The sequence below is a fragment of the Orcinus orca genome, chromosome 15 (assembly GCF_937001465.1).
Source record: "Orcinus orca chromosome 15, mOrcOrc1.1, whole genome shotgun sequence".
Taxonomy (NCBI): domain Eukaryota; kingdom Metazoa; phylum Chordata; class Mammalia; order Artiodactyla; family Delphinidae; genus Orcinus; species Orcinus orca.
Genome location: NC_064573.1, coordinates 47,526,068 through 47,550,445, shown reverse-complemented (window position 1 = coordinate 47,550,445; position 24,378 = coordinate 47,526,068). Strand labels below are relative to the sequence as shown.

Below are 24,378 nucleotides of genomic sequence, written 5' to 3'. Positions count from 1 at the left end.
TAATCCATGGTAGCTGATTTGAATTCCACTGGAGGAAAACTGTAACAATTTCTAAAAAAAAGAGTGGATACAATATATAAACATCCTGAATGTATATATATTTTTTATTATGTACTATATAGTATTTATCTATGCAATCTTTCTAGGAAAGATAGAATCCTTATGCTACATACGAACATATGCCAAAACAAAGTAAACCACAAAATCACACAGCAAATCAGTAGTCGAACTAACGGAAAGAAATCTAATTTCAGTGTATCCATTTTTTTTTTCCTTTTTCAATGCCCAGTCATTATAATGGTAGACAGGGAAACTACAAACACATTTATGAATATACTCCTTATATTGGTGGAATTTCATAAACAATTTTAAAACAAAAATCTAAGGGTCTTCTTTCCTTTTTCCAACTTTAAGATTTATAAACTAAAAAGGTCTTCCTGAAATCAAGACTATACAATGCTTCTTAATAAGCTCTAACACACACATACACAATCAAAAACACCTAGGCAGAGAACTACAATAAACCATAGACTTAGAAATCAGAACTATGCGGCTTCCAAAGTGAGTAATATCGAGGTAGCCCAACGACCACTGCTATAGTGTCACATTGGCAACAGTAAAAATATATCACATGATATAATGAACAATGGCCATAAAGTTCTGTGTTGTCATGTAAACATGTAAGCAGCTCTTCAGAGGTTCCCCAGGCTAAGTTATGGTATGGGGAGCTCATCATTCTACCATTATAACCATTACTATCTGAGAAATATGTATGAGTCATCCCCCAGTTTACTGCCTAAAGAGCTACATACTCCCCGCCTTTACTGACTTGGGGAAAATTTAAGAAGAAAGTACAAAAGGCAAAGAACTAGAAAACTTTTACAGGCAAAACTGCCCAGATGAGCCAAAAGCTCATTATTTATATAAAAATTCAAAACAAAACATGCCCACCTCTTTAAATATGTTGCTGACCTACAATAGCAGCAACAATGTAAGCAGAAAGAACTCACTCTTCCAGTTTGAAGAACTGGTTATCTAAAGAAGTATTTTATCAGAGCTAACTCTTTTTCTCCTACTTGCCTTCTTCTGTTCTTCTACTTCTTTTCAAATTCCTTTTTCCTTCTAATTTTGTCATAAATATAAACCTTTCAAAGTTTACTCTGGGACTTTGTTCTTCAACAATAAACTCCTAATAGTAGGGATAAGGTGGCTCAGTGGAGAGTGGAGGGGAAGAGAACTTGATACAGAATGCACTTAACACTACCAGACATGCTTTCACATTTATTTAATGTAAATCACTAACAACTACCAAAGGTAAGGATACTAATTGTCAAGTTTTTAGCCAAAGAATCCAAAGATCAAGATCATATAAGCTAATAGATATCAACTGGGAATCAGGCATAACTCAAGTTTGACTTCAAAAGCACATTTATTCTACTGTTCTTCACTGCCTCTACTGAAGCTATAGCAAACTTAGTAGTTCAGAAACAAATTATGCAATTTAAAAAGTTCCAAAACACTAACTACTTTAACTGAGGTTACAATTTTTAAAATGTATTTTGTATATAATAAAGTACTGAATACTAGCATTCATAATATAGTAGGCAGCATGACTGGCCATTTATAGAATTCATTTTTAGTAAATGAAGGTTTTGCCTTGTCTTTCTTCTCCATCACTGATTAAAGACCTCTTGTCTTAACAGAAGATAACTATAAAATTAAAGCATATAATATGCACTGGAAGCAAAATTAAAAATAAAGGAGAAAGAAAGCAAAAACACAATAGCTGGGGGAAAATCCCAAAGGATACAATAACAACAAAATTCCAAGCTCTGCTGTAAAGGAGAAAAGTAATTCTAGTTTAAGCCCTAGATAGAAAAGACCATGCCACTTGTGCTTTATCTTTGGGGACTGTCAGCACTTCCAATCCCAAAGAGCTCAATTACCACCCTTCTTTTATTCTCTGTCACTTCTCTCCCTCTAAGGATCCCTGACATCATTCAAGATCAAGCCTAAAACGGCAGAGAATGGAGGAGGAGAGCACTGCTAAAACATGGTATTTTCATCTTTTCCCTTGAAGCCTTATCCATTAAAAAAAATTTAGACTTCAATTCTGATTGTTTAGGAAGCATATTATTTTTCTTATGATAATGAAATATTCTACACTGGCAAATAAATGTATGTTATCTCTTGAGATACTAATGGAAATGAGAGAGCTAAATCTCAAAAGGTTACCCCCAAAATAAGTTCTAAAAATTTGTGCTACAGAGTGAAGATAATAAGTCTATTAAAATCATTTTCTACAAATAGTGACCTCACACATTACTGTATGCTTAAAGGTTACTCTTTATCTTTTACATAAATCATTCTGATGCTAAGATGAACTAAAAAGTGTGATACAAAGATCCTACTAATGTCTTAATTATAATATGCTTTTGTAAAAGTGTTTTAAAAGGACATGTAACATATATATGGAATTTAAGAAAAAAAATGTCATGAAGAACTTAGGGGTAAAGCAGGAATAAAGACGCAGACCTCCTAGAGAACAGACTTGAGGTTATGGGGAGGGGGAAGGGTGAGCTGTGACAGGGCAAGAGAGTCATGGGCATATACACACTAACAAACGTAGTAAGGTAGATAGCTAGTGGGAAGCAGCCGCATGGCACAGGGATATTGGCTCGGTGCTTTGTGACAGCCTGGAGGGGTGGGATAGGGAGGGTGGGAGGGAGGGAGACGCAGGGGGGAAGACATATGGGAACATATGTTTATGTATGACTGATTCACTTTGTTGTAAAGCAGAAACTAACACACCATTGTAAAGCAATTATACCCCAATAAAGATATTAAAAAAAAAAAAAAAAAGGACATGTAACAAATGTACATCACCACATTATTTCTTTCCATTTTGAGTTTCACACCCTAACAGATATTCTATGGAAACAATGTCCTATATCTTAAACAGATGTAAAATATTCCCAAATCACCCTATTTTACATTATTGGAATTCTTTGCTCCAATGAGACAGTTAATACTTAGTTTTGTCTCAAGTTACTTGTTCAAAAAGAACTATAAAGATAACAATAAGCTTTGCACAGCAATGGAGACCCAAAGCAGCCAAAACTAAACTAAATTAATTTAAAAAAATAAGCTTCAAATAATCTGTGAAGAATTTAGAACTATATAATTTTTAAAATTCTATATACATATAATATATACATACATGCATATATATTCATATCTTGAGATGCAAACCAATACACTAAAACTCTGTAAATCATACCATTAATCTATGAATTATTTTAAGTGAAGGTTAAAAATGACAGCTAACAGTTAATGAGCACTTATTATGGGCCAGGCATTAAGCTAAGAGCTTTTTTTTCTTGTTGCAGGCTTCAGTAGTTATGGCACATGGGCTCAGTAGTTGTGGCGCACGGGCTTAGTTGCTACGCAGCATGTGGGATCTTCCCGGACCAGGGCTCGAACCACGTCCCCTGCGTTGGCAGGCGGATTCTTAACCACTGTGCCACCAGGGAAGCCCAACTAAGAGCTTTATGTCTATTATTTATCCTCCTTGAACCCTATGAAACATGTAGTATTGTTATCAACTTCACTTTACAAGTAAGAAAACTTAAGGCATACAAGCATTAAGAACCTTACCTAAAGTTGCATAGCTAGGAAATGGTGGTGAGAACTCTAAAGCCATGCTCTTAACCATTATGTGTACCTCTTCTTCGAAGTCAAATCATACTTCTCCCATGTAATATCTCCCAGGAAAACAGTTCTATGTAACATCATCACTCTAATAATAAAATCCTAGAATACAAGAAGTTTCTTCACTTCATCTATTATCTCTGTTATAGTGACCACGAAACCGCGTAGATAATACCTACTCCAAGCCGATTTTCTTGTTCATGTTTCATCATCTACTGCTCACATTTTACTACTTGTTCCTTAACCATTCAGTCTCAAACTAAACCACTTACAGTTCTCATTTGAATGTATTACTAATGGTTTATTTGCAAGAAAAAAAATCCCTGTATTCCAGTAAATTCAATTAGCTCACCCACCTATTAAATAGCCACTTAAAGCGAACAGGATTCTTTACTTACCAAAAACGTACATCTGTCCTCATCAAGAGTTTCAAGCAGTTCATAATAAGACATTTAGATATAACACCAAGGATAAAAGAACATGAGCCAAGTAACTAAGAAAATCCCAGCACCTTAGTAAAGTCACTGTTAACTAGTACAAACTTAGCTGAATTTCCTAGAAACCAATGAAGAAATAGAACCATGATAGATTTTATCTAGTAAAAAGAACAGTTCATTAAGAGATACAAACTTTTCATAACATGAAGTTTTTAGAGAAATCTCATGAAAGTATTAAAAAGTACTGAAACATAATAGTATCAATCAATAACTTCTGTTATTGTTAGTTTCTTCAGTAGCACAGACAATCCTTACATGTACTTCCTTACAGTAATTATTTCTTAAGGCTGTGGTTTTCAATTGTGGGTGATTTTGTCTCCAGGGTACATTCAGTAAAGTTTGGAGCCATTTTTGGTCGTCGCAACTGGTGTGGGGGGTTGCTACTGTCACCTAGTGGGTACAGGACAGAAATACTGCTAAATATCTCACAATGCACAGGACAGGCCCCAATAACAAAGAATTATGCAGCTCAAAATGTCAATAGTGCTGAGTTAAGAAGTCCTGGATTCTCAAGGGCATAATTCTAAATCACAGGCATCTCTACAAACTAGTCTGAGAATTAGATTATGTATTCAGTTTTCTGGTGATTGAAAATTGGAAAAGGGATGTGTTGTGGCTTAATAAATCCAGCAAAGTAAAAAGCCAGGCAATCTCTTAGCCAACTTCTCTTAATAGTTTCAACTATACTATACAATATTAATTAGAAAACAAAGTCACTGTTAAACATCTATTGTAGAATGAAAGGCATTCCAGAAGCTCTAGATTTATGGGACACAAGTGACAATCTGTTGTGAAAGTAAGGTCCTATCTCGTCCAAGTAGAAAGCCATGGAGATGGGCTATATTAGAACATATAGCTTTGTGTCACTTAGCATGAAAGCTGAAAAGTTATGAACCATCAGGTACAGAAGAAATGATCCTGCCTAGAAAAAACTTCTGAGGGAATGGACTGTAAGTAAGTATGAACTTGGAAGGTTTGTAAAACGTAATTTCTAAAATTTACCCCCAGAGATTCTGATTTAGCAGGTATGGGGTGGAGCAGACAAATCTTGTTTTAACAACTACCCTAGATGATTCTGATCCCGGTAGTCTTAGGATCACACGTTGAGACAGAGGTGTAATGGAAAAAAAGTAACCAATTGTCCCCTTTTACCATAAAAGCAACCAGATTATAGTTCATGCAAAATGGTTAAACTGGATTAGAACTGCATCCCATAAGGGCACCTAGGATGTTAGCTATAAAATGAATCCCAAGGAGTAAATGTTACAAATACATCAAAACCCAGTGAATGATACACTTAAGATTGGTGCACTTCATTGCATGTAAATATTACCTAAAGAAAAAACTATTAAAAGAAAAAAGAAAAAATTTTAAACGTTGAGCTCTAATGATATGCAGACTAAAGTATTCATGGGTAAAGTGTACTAACATCTGCAAGTTACTCTGAAATGCATTCTGAAAAAGATGCTATTAATGGATGAGTAGATGGATGGACAGATAGTTAAAAAATAATTCAACTAGAAAACGGGCAAAAGACATGAAGAGACATTTCACTGAAGAGGATATAGAGATGGCAAATAAGCACATGAAAAGATGTCCAGTAACAGTAGCCATTGGGGAGATGCAAATTAGGACCACAATGAGATGTAGTCTACTACACATTTTTAGAACAGCTAAGATAAAAAAGAAAAAAACTGACAATACCAAATGCTGAAAAGGACTTGGAAAAAGCAGATCTCTCACACATTGCTGGTGGGATGGTAAAATGGTAGTTACTTTGGTGATCACTTCGGCAGTTTCTAAAAAAACTGAATATGTAACTTATCATATGACCCAGCAATAGCACTCCTGGTTATTTATCCCAGAAAAATGAAAACTAATGTCCAAACAAAAACATTATCATGTACATGACTGTTCAGAGCATCTTTATTTGTAAAAGCCAAAAACTAGAAACTGAAATGTCCCTCAACAGATGAATGGTTAAACAAACTGTGGTACAGCCATAACATGGAATACTACTCCGCAACAAAAAGGAATGAACAACTGATACATGCAACAAGTTGAATAAATATTAATCATGCTGAGTAAAAAAAGCCAATCTCAAAAGGCTGCACACTGCATGATACCATTTATGTAGCATTCTGAAAATGACAAAATAATAGAAATGGAGAGAAGAGCAACAGTGGTTGCCAGGGCTTAAAGATGATTGAAAGGAGGATACACAGGCTCTCTCTATATTACCTCTGCAACTTCCTGTAAACCTACAATTATTTCAAAATAAAAAATATTTTAAAATGAGTCATAATGAAACTAAGTTTATAATCTGTTGAATAGAAATTCATCTGGATTCTGTCTCCCAAACCTGAAAGGTTTTGGTATAACTGACAATCATCTGTTTTCTCTGACAGTACCTGACAGGTTCCTTCTTTGGTTCATTCATGGAATGAGAGCCAATGGATGACAATACAACAGACAAGTATGCTAGTTTTCTAATTTGTTACAGCAGCAGGAAATCTAGCTAATCTATCAGTTAACAAATAGGATAAAATAATGAACAAAAACAACACAGTTCCTGAATTCATAGAACTTAAAGAGTCTAGGGAAAAATAATTAAACAGATATTTACAAATAATTATGTAATTACAGGTACTCAAACTGTTGCTACAAAGAGCCTAAGTACAGGTTACTTACTATCCATAAGTGGACTGTACCCTGTCTGTGGAGTAATTTAAAACTTACAGTGCAAGATTATATAGGTGATTTTATTTTATGCTCTATGCTTTTCCTTCTTTTCCAAATTTTTCATATTAAATATTTTATAACCAGAAAAATGTCATCAGTGGGGGAAAGATTACAATCTTGAAAAACTCATCCAATATAGGAATAATGATCAAATGTTTAAACAAAGCATCTAGTCTGAACTACAATGTAATGGTTGTGTATACCTAAACTGTAACAAAAAGAAACTTGCAATATCACCAATGTTGATTTACCAATTTTTTTTTTTTCCCCCGTACACAGGCCTCTCACTGTTGTGGCCTCTCCAGTTGTGGAGCACGGGCTCCGGGCGCACAGGCTCAGTGGCCATGGCTCACGGGTCCAGCCGCTCCAGGGCATGTGGGATCTTCCTGGACCGGGGCATGAACCCGCATCCCCTGCATCGGCAGGCGGACTCTCAACCACTGCGTCACCAGGGAAGCCCAATTTACCAATTTTTACAGTGAAGAAAGATGAGTGTATGCACAGTTCTCACTCACTCAAATCCACTATGGAGGTACACATGATATTTCTATGGAATAAAATGTTTGAAATAATTCTTTCATTTGTAGATATTCTATGTTGTACTTGAAATTCAGTATAATATCACAGTGCTTTTTTATATTGAAGATTTACTAAATTTATTAAACTGAGGATTCCTAAAGCTCTGAACCTGGTTGGCAGGAGCTTTGAATCATGCCCAGAGGGACCAGAGACTGCAGACTGAGATAGACACCATGAGCAATCAATCAATCAATCAATCAAATCTACATAATGGAGCCCCAATATAAACTCTGAACATTGATGGAGGTTCGGGTGAATTCTCCTGGTTACCAATACTCTGTGTGTCACACGCTGGACCAGGAGAGCAAAGCATCCTGACTGCATGAGGAAAGAAACTCTGCTTTCATACGTCTTCTGGATTCTTCCCTTGGCTGACGTTAATCTGTATCCTTTCACTGTAATAAATCATAACTCTAAGTATAACAACTTTTAGTGAGTTCTGTGAGTCTTTCCAGCAAATCATTGAACTTGAGAGTAGTTTTGGGAACCCTAGACTTGTAACTGGTGTCAGATATGAAGCCAACCTTGGGGACTGTTCCCAGTAACTCTGCAGTGGGCTAGAATCAGAGGTGACAGAAGTCTTGGGGACTTTGACCTCAAACTCCTCCCAGCAGCTCAAATACATTGCTCCTGCAATTGTTCCTTTCCTCACTCTCTTGCAGCATCAATTCCCCTCTCTCCAATGGATCATTCCTATCAGTATACAAACATGATTTAGTATCTTCCCATCTTTAGTTCGAAAAGATGCTAGCTCCAAATTGTCATGATGTAACTGATGATTCGGAGCTAGCGTCTTTTCTATAGCTTGGCAAATTGGCATATTCCTTTTTAAGTATAGACCAACTTCCAGGGCTTCCCTGGTGGCGCAGTAGTTAAGAACACACCTGCCAATGCAGGGGACAAGGGTTCAATCCCTGGTCCCAGAAGATCCCACATGCTGCAGAACATCTAAGCCCATGCACCACAACTACTGAACCTGCGACTAGAGCCTGTGAGCCACAACTACTGAGCCCACGTGCTGCAACTACTGAAGGCCACGTGCCTAGAGCCTGTGCTCCATAACCAGAGAAGCCACCACAATGAGAAGCCTGTGCACCACAACGAAGAGTAGTCCCTGCCCGCTGCAACTAGAAAAAGCCCGCGTGCAGCAATGAAGACCCAATGCAGCCAAAAATAAATAAATTTTTAAAAAAGAGTGCAGATCAACTTCCAACGTTTTATCCTTTGCGCTTTCAATGTTATGAAATGTCTCCAAGACTTTCCTTAATACAAAATATTTTGCTAGTCTCGCTTTCTCTGGGACATCTTCGTTCTTTCATCACAGCCAGTTTCCTCATTTACATCAGCAAGTTCACCTTCACTGAGGACCTGCAATGCAGATCTAGAGTCTCTCAAATGGCAGCAGTGTCAACATTCCCAAGGTCAGCAATTCCTTCTCTAATTCTACTTACAAAGGACTTGGATTTATTTCCCGCAGTATTACTTTTCATTTCATTGTTAGACTTTTACCTTTGTTGGCCAAGGCCCTCTTTGAATTATCTATTTTTATAAAATAACATGTATCTCTGGGAGCCAAGGAAGCAACACAACTCCATGCTTTGCTGTTATGTGCATAACTGATGGATACACAGTGATCAATCACTGACAGAATCTGAAAGTGACGTGAATGGTCATCGATCATGACAATCATAAATACAGTGATTTGTGGACTGAGGAGACAGCAGCCAAGTTTGTGCTTTATGCAACTACTCACAGTTAATACACCATGGTAAGTGAACTCTGAACCATGTTGTTCGGCAACAGGTGTTATTTAACTAAATTGTGGTAACGGAAGTTCATGCATATCAGAACTTTGCAACAGCAGGCCTGCCTGTATTTCCAAAGGATGTGTTTCCTCATGCACGGAATGAGGATAATAACAGTAGCTACTAACCCAAAGATGTGTACAGCTCTGATCAGATAATAAACCACTGTATAATAAGAGTAAATATAACAATCCTGGCTATGGTAATACATACTTTTTGCCCTTCATATTTACAATAATAAAGGTACTGAAAGAAAAATTTCCCACTACTCTAATGCCAAGCCTCTAGATCAGATCATTATCACTTGCAACTTATTAGCTAAATGAATCAAAACTTCCTTAATACTATTCAAACAAAATTAAAGCCAGAAATAAATTAGATCTTATGGTTAAAAAAGACAATAGCCAATAAACTGATCTTGAGTTTTTATTACAAAAAAAAAAAACTACCTTGTTTATTCTAACTGATTTTATGTAAACTATACAATTACCGAATTAGGATTTTTAAATGCTATCATCTCACTTAATCTTACTTAAAGAAATTGAGTGAGTGAGTCAAAGATCCCACACACGGTAATCTATGGGGCCAAGACTTGGATCCAAGTCTGAAGAATTATATACCATACCCGGAACTTGTGAAATACATGCTTTAACACAAATATAACAATTTGTGAAAATCCTTATATTTGAATATGGAATAAGTAAGTAAAATGGTGTTAAATGTGGAAAGCGATAATCACTAATGCCTGGGAATGAAAACTGCTGATTCTACCAAATGCTATCTGTTGGTCCAGAAAGCCTTAGTATTCCAATTTGACTTTTAAAGAAACATCTTTAAGGCACTAACTCTGTCTTTCCGGGTTATCATATAACATCTGGTTTCAGTTCCTATTCACTGAAGAGACAGATTTGTATGCCTACCCTCAGGTTTTGTTCTAGGCACCAGAACAAAACAGTGTGAACAAAAGAGGCAAACTTCTCCCTTTCTGGAGCTTTCTGAATTCCAGTGGAGCTTACGCTCTCTCTCCATGAGTGAGTAGATCCAATATGTAAAGAAGACAGTGATTCACTCTGAACACAGGTCTTACTCCTAAAGTTCAAAGTGATGGTCACTGAACTTTATCTGGATAACAGTGAGAATAACATGGAAAGTTTGTTGGATTGACTATTTACAACATTTTCCTAGCAATTTAAGAAGGAAATTAACATTAAAAACTTGTTAAACCTTTCACCTAAAAGCAGTAGTCCTCATAAGAAAACTTAGAGGGAAATATTCTGCTAAAATAATAAACCTAAATGCTGAATTAAAAAATATTTCAGTTTTCTCAATTCACAGATATGTATAAAACCACAACTAAAAAAAATAAATAAAACTACAACTAAAAGTAGGCACCAATTACAATGCCACTGTCATCTAAACTCATTTTTCTTTTAAAGCTAAAAAAATAGTAACTGTTGAAATTTGTATAATGACCATGAACATAGTAATATATAATCAGTAAATTTAATAGGGCCAACTTTTTGAGCAGCTTTGTGAAATGACATGTTTTGTGTGGTAGGTCTACATGTTTTTATTATATTAGCCTTTGCATTAATATGTTTTTTTCTAATTTTTCACATAGGGAATACAGTCAATAATATTTAACAATTTTGTTCAATGACAGTTGGTAACTAGACTTATCGTGGTGATCATTTCATAATGTGTGAAAATATCGAATCATGATGTTGTACACCTGAAACTAATATTGTATGTTAATTATAACTCAATAAAAGAAAAATAATTTTAGTTAAAAAAAATAGAAAGACTAGTTGGTCCCTATGTTTTGAACAAAAAATTCCTATAAACACTTCAAGTCCTTTCTCCAAAAACAGTTAACTATTTTCTACATACACACTGCTGCATGCATTATTTTTTCTTCTTCAGATCTTATAATGTCATATCAAACCATGCTGCAGCAACATCCATTTTTGCACACATCCTACCTTTCCTTAACTATAGTTTCTAAGAAGTGTACCATAACTACGGTGGTTGCTGTAAAGAATCACTATCAATTTTTCTGCTTTTTCCTGGTAACCAAACTGTACAGAGAAACATCTGAACCCCCTTCTGATCTAGCACTGACTGGATCTTGCTGTTGTTTTGAACCTTTAATTGATAGAATTAAAAAAAAAAAATACTCCACCATGGGCACTGAACAACTTTTGCGGGGAAAAATGGAGCAAGTGCCAGTTTTGTGAAGCTGCATCCATTGACAATTTGTTCTATTATCTCCCTTTGTTTCCGGTGTATTTTATCTAAATTACAGAAAATATCTTTATTAATATTTTAAAATTACAATATATTATTTCATCAAAAATCATGATCAACAGATTAACTTCCTTTTTCTGAGTGTACTCTGGTGATGTGTTTTTCATAAGCAAAATCTAGAAAATTTTCTTGCAAATACATTTAATTCTATCTTAGACCCTTAACCTCACCGCATTTAGTAACTGAAATAGCTTTAGGCTGGCAACAGGCCAAATGTTTTCCCAGGCAATTAGCAGAACAGAGCGCCACTTACTGGTTTTTAGTTATTATTCACAAGAATACTTAAAAGAGAAACATGATAACAATTTCATTCTCTGAGGCTGGTAATAAACTTTAATAGACTTCACACCACTCTAAGAATATAAGAATACAGCAGCACCTCCACTGAACATTCTAATAACAAACTATGTTAAAATTACCTTTAATGCTGAAACACAGCATCAGAAAACATTAAATCAAGGGAAATTCATAGAAATTAATATATTCTTCACAAGTAAAATGAACCACAGAACAGATGTTTTTTAAGGAGTGTACTTACAAAGATAAAATTGTATTTTCTCAGTTTTCTAGCTCTAACCAAATGTTTGGTTATTCATTGATTAGCTTAAAAATCCAAAAATATAAAATCTCAAACTGTCCAAAGACATAAAAATAAATAAGCTTAAAAAGCTAAATTGAGCATTTTAATTTCTAAATGTAAAAGGAAAAAATTATTTTAAGTTGGTTTCGAACTTGATGTTCCTTTTCTATGGGTATTATTGTTCCTCACTTCAAACTTGTAATTTTGCAAATCAGCTAACATTTTGAAAAACTGTTCGATTTTCGAAGGCTAATGGAGCATCCTAGTCAAGAATTTTATAAAGCTTACTTACCTTGGTTTGGTTGAATATTCATATTTGGTCTGGGGCCATAGTTTCCCATTGGCTGCCCTTGACTCATGGTCATCTGGTTCTGTACCGGCATGCTCTGGGACGATGGCACGGAATGGCTGTAACCTCCCATGGACCCGTGGCTACTTGAAGGCATATTCATGGAACTGTTTGTCATATTGAGTTGATTGGGTCCAGGTCCCTGCATAGGCATATGGTTAGGCCCTTTGAAGAAAAGTGATCAGAACCAAAATATGAAAGTTAAACAGATGACCTATACAAAAGTACCTTAAAAAGCTTATTTATTTTTTTGCATTAATGTAACAAGAACACAAACAATAACTTGAGTATTTAATCAATAGCAAACTAAGTAAATGCTTTACATGAATGATAGCAAATACTGTGAGGCAGACATTATTATCATTTTACAGATTAAGAAACTGTTGCTTTTGAAAAGCCAGGAACATCCTAGAAAAAAAAAAAAAAGAGTAATGAAGGAGGACTTGCTTTGTAAGAGACCAAAATATATAAAGCTGAATTAAAACTATGTAATATTAACACATAAATGCAGATCAATAAACCTAGAGCACAGTCTGAAAGTGACCGAAATGCATAATTTGGTAAATAACAATGGCGCTGACGTTAAGTATCAATGAGCAAAAGAAAAGATAATTCAATAAATGATGTTTAACAACTGAGTAGATATCTGGAAGAATACAGGTTGGGTCCCTACCACATTCCTTCTACCAAAACTAAGTCCAGATGAATAAAAAAATTAAACATTAAAAAAGAAGAAAAAGCAAAGAAATCATAACAGAGTATTGCAAAACGGAGAATTTTAAAAATAATCTTGGACTGTAAGGGCCTTTTTAAGTATGCCAAAAAACCCAGAACCATAAAAGATTTATAAAGTAGAGTACATAAAAATAAAACATTTGCACATGACCAACAAAACAAAATTAAGTAATAAAAAGATAAACTGGGAAAAAATTATTTACAAGAAATATCACAGACCAAACTACTTACTTAACATATAAAGCAAGTAAAAGACCACCAGCAGTAAAAGGGCCAAGTATATGAGTGATCACAAGAAAACTACAAAAGGGGTCATAAAACATGAGAAAATTGCTTGCTTTATTTAATATAATAAAAAGGCAAATTAAAACTATGAGATCCATTTTTCACCTATTAGATTTACAAAGATCAAAAGTTTTGTTCCAATTATATTATGAAGAAGCACTTTCATACTTTGTTGAGAGAATATAAATGTATAAGTAAGTCTACTATAAATTGGTCTACTATTTTTATGTAGACCAATATGGTAATAACTACCGTATTTTAAAATACATATACCTTTAGGGCTTCCCTGGTGGCGCAGTGCAGGGGAAGTGGTGCTAATGCAGGGGACACAGGTTTGAGCTCTGGTCCAGGAAGATCCCACATGCCTCGGAGCAACTAAGCCCATGCACCATAACTACTGAGCCTGCATGCCACAACTACTGAGCCCGCGTGTCACAACTACTGAAGCCCGCACGCCTAAAGCCCTTCTCTTGTGCTCCGCAACAAGAGAAGCCACCGCAATGAGAAGCCCGCACACCGAAACGAAGAGTAGCCCCCTGAAACTAAAGAAAGCCTGCATGCAGCAACAAGGACCCAGCGCAGCCATGAATGAATGAATGAATGAATGAATGAATAAAAATAAAATGCATATACCTTTAACCTAGCAATTTCAGTTCTAGGAACTTATCCTATAAATATACAAGTTTTTGTGTGTGTACGTATATGGATGCAAAATTTTAAGTTTATCTGTTTACTTATTTATTTATATTTTACAGGCATAGTCACAAGAGCATAATTTTTAACACCAAAAGACTAGAAATAACCTATATTTCTATCAGAAGGGAACTGTCCAAGTAAATTAGAGGCATCCATCAAAAAGAATGTAATGCAGTCATCAAAAGGAATGAGGCAGCTCTTTATATACCGAGTGGTCTCCAAAATATATGTTTATATACTCATGGTCTCCAAGAGAAACCTTTAAGAGGTAAAAAAATGATATCTAGTAATATCTACTATATGCTACCATTTGTGTTTTTAAAAAAAGAATAAGAAGAAAGAAAATAGAATGTATACATGCACATGCATATGTTTTTCAAGGATAACTGGGTACCAATGCCTGTCTGGAACAAAGAGTCTGGGTAGGTAGGTAGGGGCTGTATGCGCCTTTTTGTACCTTTTTTATTTTGGTGCCATAGATACATATTATCTATTTTTTTTAATCAATTAATTTTTTTTAAAAGGGACCTAAGACTAAGAGGATATACGAACAAATCAAACAGCATATAAGAAGCACTACAACTTACATTATAAAATAAAATATTAAAAACAAAACTAAAATCGGAAATTAAAAGCCTAGCTACAAATTTGTGTGCATAAAAAGGTTGGCTAAATACTATACAAAACGTATTAAATAAAGACAATATAAGTAACTGGACTTCCAATTTCTCCTACACCTAACTGTAAACTCTCTAACTATAAATTGTTTTAGAAGCTCTATGGTATTCTGGACAATCTAGGTCATAAGTGGTTGAAAATCTCTGGCTCATAAAGAGTATATCTTACTCCAGACAGCCTTACACAAAAACGAAAATGTCACGTTAACAATAATTATATTGCTGCTGCTTGCTTCCTCAGCCTTAGGCTTGAATGTTATCTGGAGAACTTGAGTCAAAATCCTAATTAAAGATACCACCGGGCTTCCCTGGTGGCGCAGTGGTTGGCAGTCCGCCTGCCAATGCAGGGGACATGGGTTCGTGCCCTGGTCTGGGAAGATCCCACATGCCGCGGAGCGGCTGGGCCCATGAGCCATGGCCGCTGAGCTTGCACGTCCACAGCCTGTGCTCCGCAACGGGAGAGGCCACAACAGTGAGAGGCCCGTGTACCGCAAAAAAAAAAAAAAAAATGTACCACCATAAAAAGTCACAAAACTCCTCTAACATGCTAACCTGCATTAGCACTACCCCACCAGTTTTAAAAACAATGTGTCCTAATGAGCTAGATGTGGATTAAGCAAGAAGCTTGCTTCTGACCACAACCAGACAAGTAGTTACCTCTTTATTCCTACCTCCACATGGTAGAGGGCCACTGGGCCATGACCGTGGAAGCCTTGGCAGGAAACAGAAGGTTGCCACCAAGACACCACAGCCCTCCTACATGACCCATCACACATCAATCTCCTATAAGCCAGGCTATCTGGCCTCTTTTGCTCTGTGCTCTCTTTTGCTTCATTTTTTACACCCATAGTCCCTGGACACCAATGCTACCAACCAACATAATCAGTTAAGACAACACTATCCTAAGGATGCTAATATTACTAATTTAAAAAATAAATTGCTCTGTTATTTTAATTTACTCTCTTTATTGCTATTTGTTTAATACTTTCTTTTTGTTAATGAAAACAACCTTTGTCTTTAGAAAGTAAAAATATGAATTATAGGTATGGGTGTGACTGATGTTACAAAAACAAGATAGTTTAAAGATACTGATACTTTTCAGATTAAAAATTCAAACCAGCAAAAGGTAACTAAATAAGCATCCAATGGTCTCAAGGATATTTTAAGCGGCTCTAAACTTAAAATGGATAAATAGTAAATGGTTCATTATATAAGAAACCTGACACTTTTCAGCTTTTAATTTTGCTTCAATATCAATTTCCATATTTCTACTATACTATAAACATATGTATTCATAAAAATGCATACTCAGTTTCAAAAGACCAATGAGGAAATACTAAATACATGAGCACTTTAGAGCCTGTTTTGTTTTTTCTCCCCATGTGTCTTTTCCAGCAATACTGTTTCTGAGACCAATAAATTTTTAAGTAAATACAAAACTCAGAGAAATGTTACACATTTTTATAAACAGATCTTAATTCTTAAGCCATGGCACAATGCCTTTTTTCCCCCAAAAGCTTCTAAAGCCAGCTGTATTGCATAGTTTCAGACAGACTAAATTTAGCCAGTTCTGTTCATCAGAGGAATGCTGTGTGTCAGCTACATCAAAGCCCAAGGGCAGCCTGATAAACACTGAATACAGGTCACGTAGCTCTGTAGCTAACAAACTCTAAGAGAGCTTGGACTCGGGGGCATTCAAAGCAGTTTTGTCATCAACAATCTAGTATCCCTTGAGCCCCCACGTCGTTTCAGTTGCTAAGCAACTCCGGTGTTAATGTCTTAGAGGAGAAAAACTTACCAGGCATCTGGCCGTTCATCTGGTTCTGCATGTGTGGTGCAGGAGGACCCCCAGCTACCATTCCATCTGAAGGCATGTTGTGTGAGCGTGGAGGTGGGGGAGGGCCGCTCTGATTCATCCCTCCAGGACCCATAGGCATATTCTGTGTGGGTGGCTGAAAGAAGACAGTTTAGTAAAATAAGAAAAACAGTCAGACTAATATACTAAAGATGCATATGGTATAACAGTTGCCTATACTATTCAGTTGAATAGGGACAAAAACACAAATGCATTTCAACTTATTCTAATGCATTTTAATCATGGACTTAACAACATCATATTTAATATGCTTCACAAGATTCAAAAGACTTCACAAGATTGTTAGCATGAATATATCATCCGACCACCTTAGACCAAAAGAACACCATGATTCAAGTATATTCTACTTTACAGTGAAAGTTAAAAATTATAACATTCTATACAAAAAGAATTCTTATTTATGTATGTATAAGGATTTCTAATGTGCCCACTATTGTTGTTATTTAAATTATGTTTTAAAAATTAAGTCTCCTTTCATTATTAATATATTTGGATATATTTACTATTAATGATGAATTTTACCTGAAAAGATATAGTAACAAAAGACTAAGGACCAGAAGCTTCAAAATGTGATATATTTTATACTGTTTGAGGAGGGGGACTGGTTTTGGAGGGGAAATGTTTTAAACCACAAAGACTCAGCTCAGCCCAACATTTTTGTGCCGACTACTCCTATGGATTGGAAACATTACTGATGGCCTCCAAGGGTACAGAGACAGCTGCCTCAAAAGGATGCCTTTGGCAAATTTCCTAATGAAAGTGTGAAAAAAATCACTGACTAACCTTGAGAGTTCACAAAAGGGCGAAAGGAAAAACACAGATACAAGGTGCTCTATAACACCTGGCTCCCTTCTTGGGAATATTTGGGTAGAGAAAGCACATAGTTTCTTTCCAAACCCCAGTTTTTTAATCCTACAAGAGGATAGGGAAGTATTGTTCTTTACAAATCTATTTCTGCCTTCTTTCTCTACTTGTCTATGTTTTAAACATAATGTCCATTCCTAGAACTTCAGTCATTCTCTTCCGCCCATATGTTTACTGTGTCTGTACCACCCAGATTTTGCGAACACAATCCTCCCTGGCATACTTACCAGATATACATTGTTCTTTAGACATCACAGTAAACACTCAAATCTCCAACTACCTAATAACCACTAACATTTACAAAATTAACCAAGTACTACTCTAATAGCACTCGTTCCAAATTCATAATCTTAATTTCTTCACTACTAAATCCAATCCAATAATTGCTCATTAAATATTTTCTCTTCAATTCTTATCTTAAATTCTTCATCCAATTCGTATTCTTTAAACACTTTGTTCCATTTTCAAAAAACTTACTAAATATCAACTTAGTGTCACATATCTCACTTTAAATCATCCTTTACCATCCTTCAATATGGCCGACTTGGCCCTCTTGCTTGAAAATAAAATTCCTTTCTCCTATATCCTTGTCCAGATTTTCTCTTGAAAATTCATGCTCTCACTCTCAATAGGTATCAGTTTTTCATTTTCTTGTGATTCAATTCATGAAACATCAATATGCGTGGTTCCCATCATAACAGACTAGCTTGTACCAAACCAACCCTCTTGCTAATAAAAGTTATAAAATCTAGACAAATGTAGAAACCATCTGAAGGCACTGAAGAGTAGTGTACACAGAGAGGAACAAGAGGGGCTACAACTCTTTAAAGAAGGGAAAAATAGAAAATCAGCCCCATAATCAACTTGGCTTTTCCTTTACTTTGCTGTATAACCGGAAAATAGAGTCCAAGTAGAAAGTGGCAGTCCTACTAGACTGAGAGAAGACAGAATTTTTGGCTAACAGAGAGCTGGAAATTAAAGAACCAAGTTCCAGCGAGGAAGAAACACAAAGAGGGGTAAATTCAAGAAAACTAGCAGAAAACAGCAGTTCGGAAGCAAAAGAGCTGAAAAGAGATTTCAGCTTCTGCCCAGTTCGAGGGAGACAAAGATTGGAGTGTAGGCCCCACCAAATCAGAAGGGCCTTCAAAAACAATTCAGTCTCTCTGTTGAGACTTCAAAAAAGCCTCTCCTTGGACTAAGGTAAAAATTGAAACAGATCAGCCCTAACAAGTCAATAAGTCCTCAATTAAAAGTTACAAGGCATTCTAAAAAGAATAAGAATAAATGGCCAACACCCATTAGGATGGCTATAATAATTAAAAAAAAAAACTACAGAAAGTAACATGTGTTGGCAAGAATGCAGAGAAAATCTCTTGTACATGCTGATGGGATTGTAAAAGGGTGCAACTATTGTGGAGAACACTTTAGCAGTTTCTCAAAGAGTTAAACAGAGGTACCATATGACCTAGCAATTCCACTCCTGGTATAGACCCAAGAGAACTGAAGACGTACATTCACACAAAACCTATACGTGAATGTTCACAGCAGCGCTATTCATAATAGCCAGACGGTAGAAAAAAACCTAAATGTCCTTCAGCTGATGAACTGATAAACAAAATGTGGTAAATATCCACACAATGGAATATTATTCAGCCACAAAATGGAATGAAGTAGTGATACACGCTACAACATGGATAAATCTTGAAAACACTACGCTAAGTGAAGAAGTCAGACTCAAAAGGCCATACATTGTATGATTCCATTTCTATCAACTGTCCAGAATAGACAAAGCCGGAGACAGAAAGTAGACTGATCAGTCTTTGCCAGGGGACGGGCAGAGGGGAGAATTGAGGTTGACTGTCACTGGTCATGAGTTTTCTTCTTTGGGGTGATGGTGTCCTAGAATAAGATAACGGTGATGGCTGCACAGCACTGTGAATATACTAACACCCACTGAATTGTATACAGGGATTCCTCATTTTATTGTGCTTCACAGATACCATGTTTTTCTACAAATCAGAGGTCTGTGGCAACCCTGTGTGGAACAAGTGGATCGGCACCATTTTTCCAACAGCATCTGCTCATTTCGTGTCTTTGTGTCACATTTTGATAATTTTCACAATACTTCAAACTTTTTCATGATTATTATATATGTTATGGTGGTCTGTGAGCAGTGCCCTTTAATGTTACTATTGCAAAAAGATTATCACTCACTGAAGGTTCAGATTATGGTTAGCATTTTTTAGCAATAAAATATTTTTTAATTAAGGTATGTACATTGATTTTTAGACACAGTGCTACTGCATACTTCATAGACTACAGTACAGTCTAAACATAACTTTTATATGCTCTGGGAAACTAAAAAATTTCTGTAACTAGCTTTATTGCAATATTCACTGTACTGTGGTGGTCTGGAACTGAATCCACAATATCTCTGAGGGGTGCCTGTATTTTTAAAGGTTAAAATGATGAACCTCATGTTATGCGAATTTCATCTCCATTAAAAAAAAAGAGTGGATGGACAACAAATAGAAATAATAGAAAACAGGAGAAGACACATAGGTCATTCACATTTTAGAGTTATCTGAGAGACTTTAAAAATGACTGATATATTCAAGGAAAAAAACAAACAGGACAAATGGAGATTTCAGCAAAGCCTAGAATTCTTAAGTCAAAGGGAGCAACAAACATATAGAAAATACAACACATCAAAAAGATATAAAGGAGAGAAAATATGAGCAGAAAATGTAAAGAAAGACATGTACGTCATGGTGAAAAGGCCTAAAACACATCTAACTGGAGTTACAAAAGTAGAAGAGAGAGAATTCCCTGGAGGTCCAGAGGTTAGGACTCCGTACTCTCATTGCCAAGGACATGGGCTTGATACCTGGTTGGGGAACTAAAATCCCACAAGCCATGCAGTGCAGCCAAAAAAAGAGAAAAAATGTAGAGAAGAGAAAATAACACATAAGCAATAAGAATACTGCTCAAGAATTTTCCAAAGCTAACAAAAGACATGAGTCTCTAGCAAACGTATGAAGCACTACAAACCTCAGCAGGATATGAAGAAAACCATGGCTAGATACTTCAAAGTCCTAAAAACCAAAGTCAAAGTGAAAATCTTAAAAGTAGCCAGGGAAAATAAAACACATTACCTTCAGGTGAATGGCAATTAGACTAAAAACCTATTTTTTATCAGAAATAATGGAAATAGAATATTTAAAAAATGACATCTATAAAGTGCTAAGACAGAAAAAGAAAATAATCAACAACCAACCTGGAATTGTATACTAAGAGAAAATAACCTCCAAACACAAAAATGAAACAATAATAGTTTCAGATGAACAAAAGCTAAGATAACCTGTAACAAATGAAGAGAATTCATCCAGCTAAATGAAAACCGCACAGAACTACAGGGATTAATAGGAATGGAAAGGTAAATATGTAGATAAATAAAAATATTAACATTTAAAATAATAGTGGGACTTTCCTGGTGGCACAGTGGTTAAGAATCTGCCTTCCAGTGCAGGGGACATGGGTTCGAGCCCCTAGTCTGGGAAGATCCCACATGCCGCGGAGCAACTGAGCCCGTGCGCCACAACTACTGAGCCTGCGCTCTAGAGCCCGCGAGCCACAACTACTGAGCCCATGTGCCACAACTACTGAAGCCCGTGCGCCGAGAGTCTGTGCTCCGCAACAAGAGAAGCACGCGCACGGCAACAAAGAGTAGCCCCCGCTCGCCACAACTAGAGAAAGCCCACGTGCAGCAACAAAGACCCAACGCAGCCAAAAATAAATAAATTAATTTAATTAAATAATAGTAACAATGAATAGTATAGTTTAAACATATGTAGAAGTATAAAATATGACAAGACTAACATAAAGGACAGCAGAATTCAGGAAGTTATATTGTTGCAAGTTTCCTGTATTTTTCAGCAACTGTTAAAAGTACAAATTTGAGCGGAATCTAATAAACCAAGGATGCATATTGTAATCTGTTAGGCAACTACTTAAAAATGCATATGCACATATAAAAACTGTATAACTAAAAAACTAGAAGAGAGGAACAAATAATGCTTGACTAATTCAAAGAAGGAACAGAAAGAGACAAACAGGAAACTAGTATCAGAGTGATAGACGGAAAGCCTACTATATCATGTTCAACATTAAATGTATATAGACCCCTCATTTCAATAAAAAAACAAAATTATTTTTTAAAACGCTCAACTATATTCTGTTCACAAGAGATCCACTTTAAACTTAAGGACACATATGTGTTAAAAGACAAAGAATACTATGGGGGCTTCCCTGGTGGCACAGTGGTTGGGAGTCCGCCTGGCGATGCAGGGGATGCGGGTTCGTGCCCCGGTTTGGGAAGATCCCACATGCCGCGCAGCGGCTGGGCCCGTGAGCCATGGCCGCTGGGCCTGCGCGTCCGGAGCCTGTGCTCCGCAGCGGGAAAGGCCACAGCAGTGAGAGGCCCGCGTACTGCAAAAAAAAAAAAAAAAGAGAAAAAGAATACTATGTAAACTCTAATCAAAAGTATGGTGATGTAACCATACATTAGATAGTTGACTTAAATCAAGACGTATTACTGGGGGAATTCCCTGGCAGTCCAGTTAGGACTCTGTGCTTCCATTGCAGGGGGCACGAGTTCAATCCCTGGTCCCTGGTTAGGGAACTAAGATCCCACAAGCCACGTAGTGTGACCAAATAAACAAATAAATAAAATAAAAAGGAATACTACTAGAAATACTAAAGGGATAGTTTATTATAATAAAAGGATCAATTCAACAGAAATGTAACAATCATAAATTTGCATACATCTCATAATTGCAGTTTCAAAATCTATAACGTAAAAGGAAAAATGGAATAATCCATAATAATGGTTGGAGATTTTAATATACTTCTTCTAGTAACTGACAGAACAAGGAGACCAAAAAAACAACAAACAAATGAAAAAAAAACCCTGAGAATATGAAAGATTTGACATCATTATTAACAACTCAATGTAATTAACATGCATAGACTACTATATGCAACAATTGCATAATACACATTCTTCTCAAATACTCAAGGAATATAGACCAAACTAGGTCATATACAGGGCCACAGGGCAAGTCAACAAATAACAAATGATTGAAATCTTATGCTGTATGTTTTGAGCACAGTGAAATTAAACTAGAAATCAATAACAGAAAACCAATAACCTATTAGTTAATGAAGAAATAACAATGGAAATTAGAAAATACGTTTAACTGAATGGTAATGAAAATGCAACATCAAAATTTGTGAGACGCAGCTACAGTTATGCTAAAAGGAAAATTTATAGCTTTAAAATGCATATTTAAAATTCATTTTTAAGAAAAGTTCAAAAATTAATGATATAAGCTTCTACGTGCAGTAGCTAGGAAAAGACATCAGTCAAACCCAAAGTAGTATAATGAAGGAAATAAAATAGACAAGTACTCAATGAACCATATACAATCTTCCAGAGAACACAAAAATGCAGAACAATTCCCAATCCTTAATGAGGTCACCAAAACTCTGAAACCAAAACCTCAAAATGACATTACAAGAAAGAAATTTACAGGCCAATATTTCTCATGAACAGACACAAAAATCCTAAACAAAATTTTGCAAATCAAATATAGACTGTATTAAAAAGACAATACATATATAACCAATGGAATTTATTCCAGGAGTGCAGGCTGATTTAACTTTTGGAAATTGATCATTGTAACTCACCAAATTACCAAAATAAAATTCATATAATCATCTCAATAAAGGAAAACTATGTGATAAAATTCAACACCCACTAAAGACTTTAAAAAATTAATAGGAGCATCCTTAATCTAACAAATCTAGTTTACAAAAAAATGTATACTCAATATCATCTTACTGATGAAATACTGGACTTTCAGGAAAGAAAACAAGAATTCAGGAACAAGACAAGAATATCCGTTAACACCAAGACTATTCAACAAAATAAATAAACCAATAAACAAATCAGTAGTATAAAAAAAAGTAGGAAAAAAATAAGAAGGAATAAAAGATTGGAAAAGACATAATTATTATTCAAAGATGACATGATTGAATGCATAGAAAACCCCAAGAAAATCTGTAACAAACTATGAGGATCACTAAGGTAACTAGAGACAAGGTCAATATATAAAAATCAACTGTATTTCTATATATTGCCAATAAACTAGAAAATTAAAATTTAAAAGATGATACCATGTATAATAGCATCCAAAAAAACTGAATACCTAGGAACAAATCTAGCAAGATATGTGCAATACTTCTACACTGCGACAATGTTGAGAGAAATTAAGGAGTTTACTAAACAGAGGGATATGCCATCTTCATTGACTGGAAGACTAAATATTGTGGAGATATCAGTTTCTCCAATGTTGACCTAGAGATTCCATGTAATCTCAATCAAAATCCCAACAGGCTTTCTGTAGAAATTAACAAGCTGACTGTAAAATTTCTATGGAAATACAAAAGACAAAATAGCCAGGACACTCAAAGAACAACACTATCTGCTGCTATAATTAAGATATTGGTTGGTGCAAGGACAGATAAACAAACCAAAAGAATAAAAAGACCAACAGAATAGAGTTGAGGAACAGTGTAACACATACAGTCACGTTACAACAAAACGACTTATAT

General features: G+C 35.7%; 1 protein-coding gene across 5 annotated transcripts in view; it reads right to left on the bottom strand.

The window, feature by feature from the left end:
- SS18 (SS18 subunit of BAF chromatin remodeling complex) overlaps nucleotides 1–24,378 on the bottom strand; it is a 76,400-nt gene that overhangs the window by 22,232 nt on the left and 29,790 nt on the right. For all 5 annotated transcript variants that reach the window (XM_004273736.4, XM_004273737.3, XM_033435267.2 and 2 more), the window contains exons 4-5: nucleotides 16,762–16,915; nucleotides 12,514–12,735 (exon numbers count right to left, since the gene is read on the bottom strand). In XM_004273736.4, coding sequence (XP_004273784.1) covers nucleotides 12,514–12,735; nucleotides 16,762–16,915 — 376 coding nt within the window. The remainder of the gene's footprint in view (nucleotides 1–12,513; nucleotides 12,736–16,761; nucleotides 16,916–24,378) is intronic.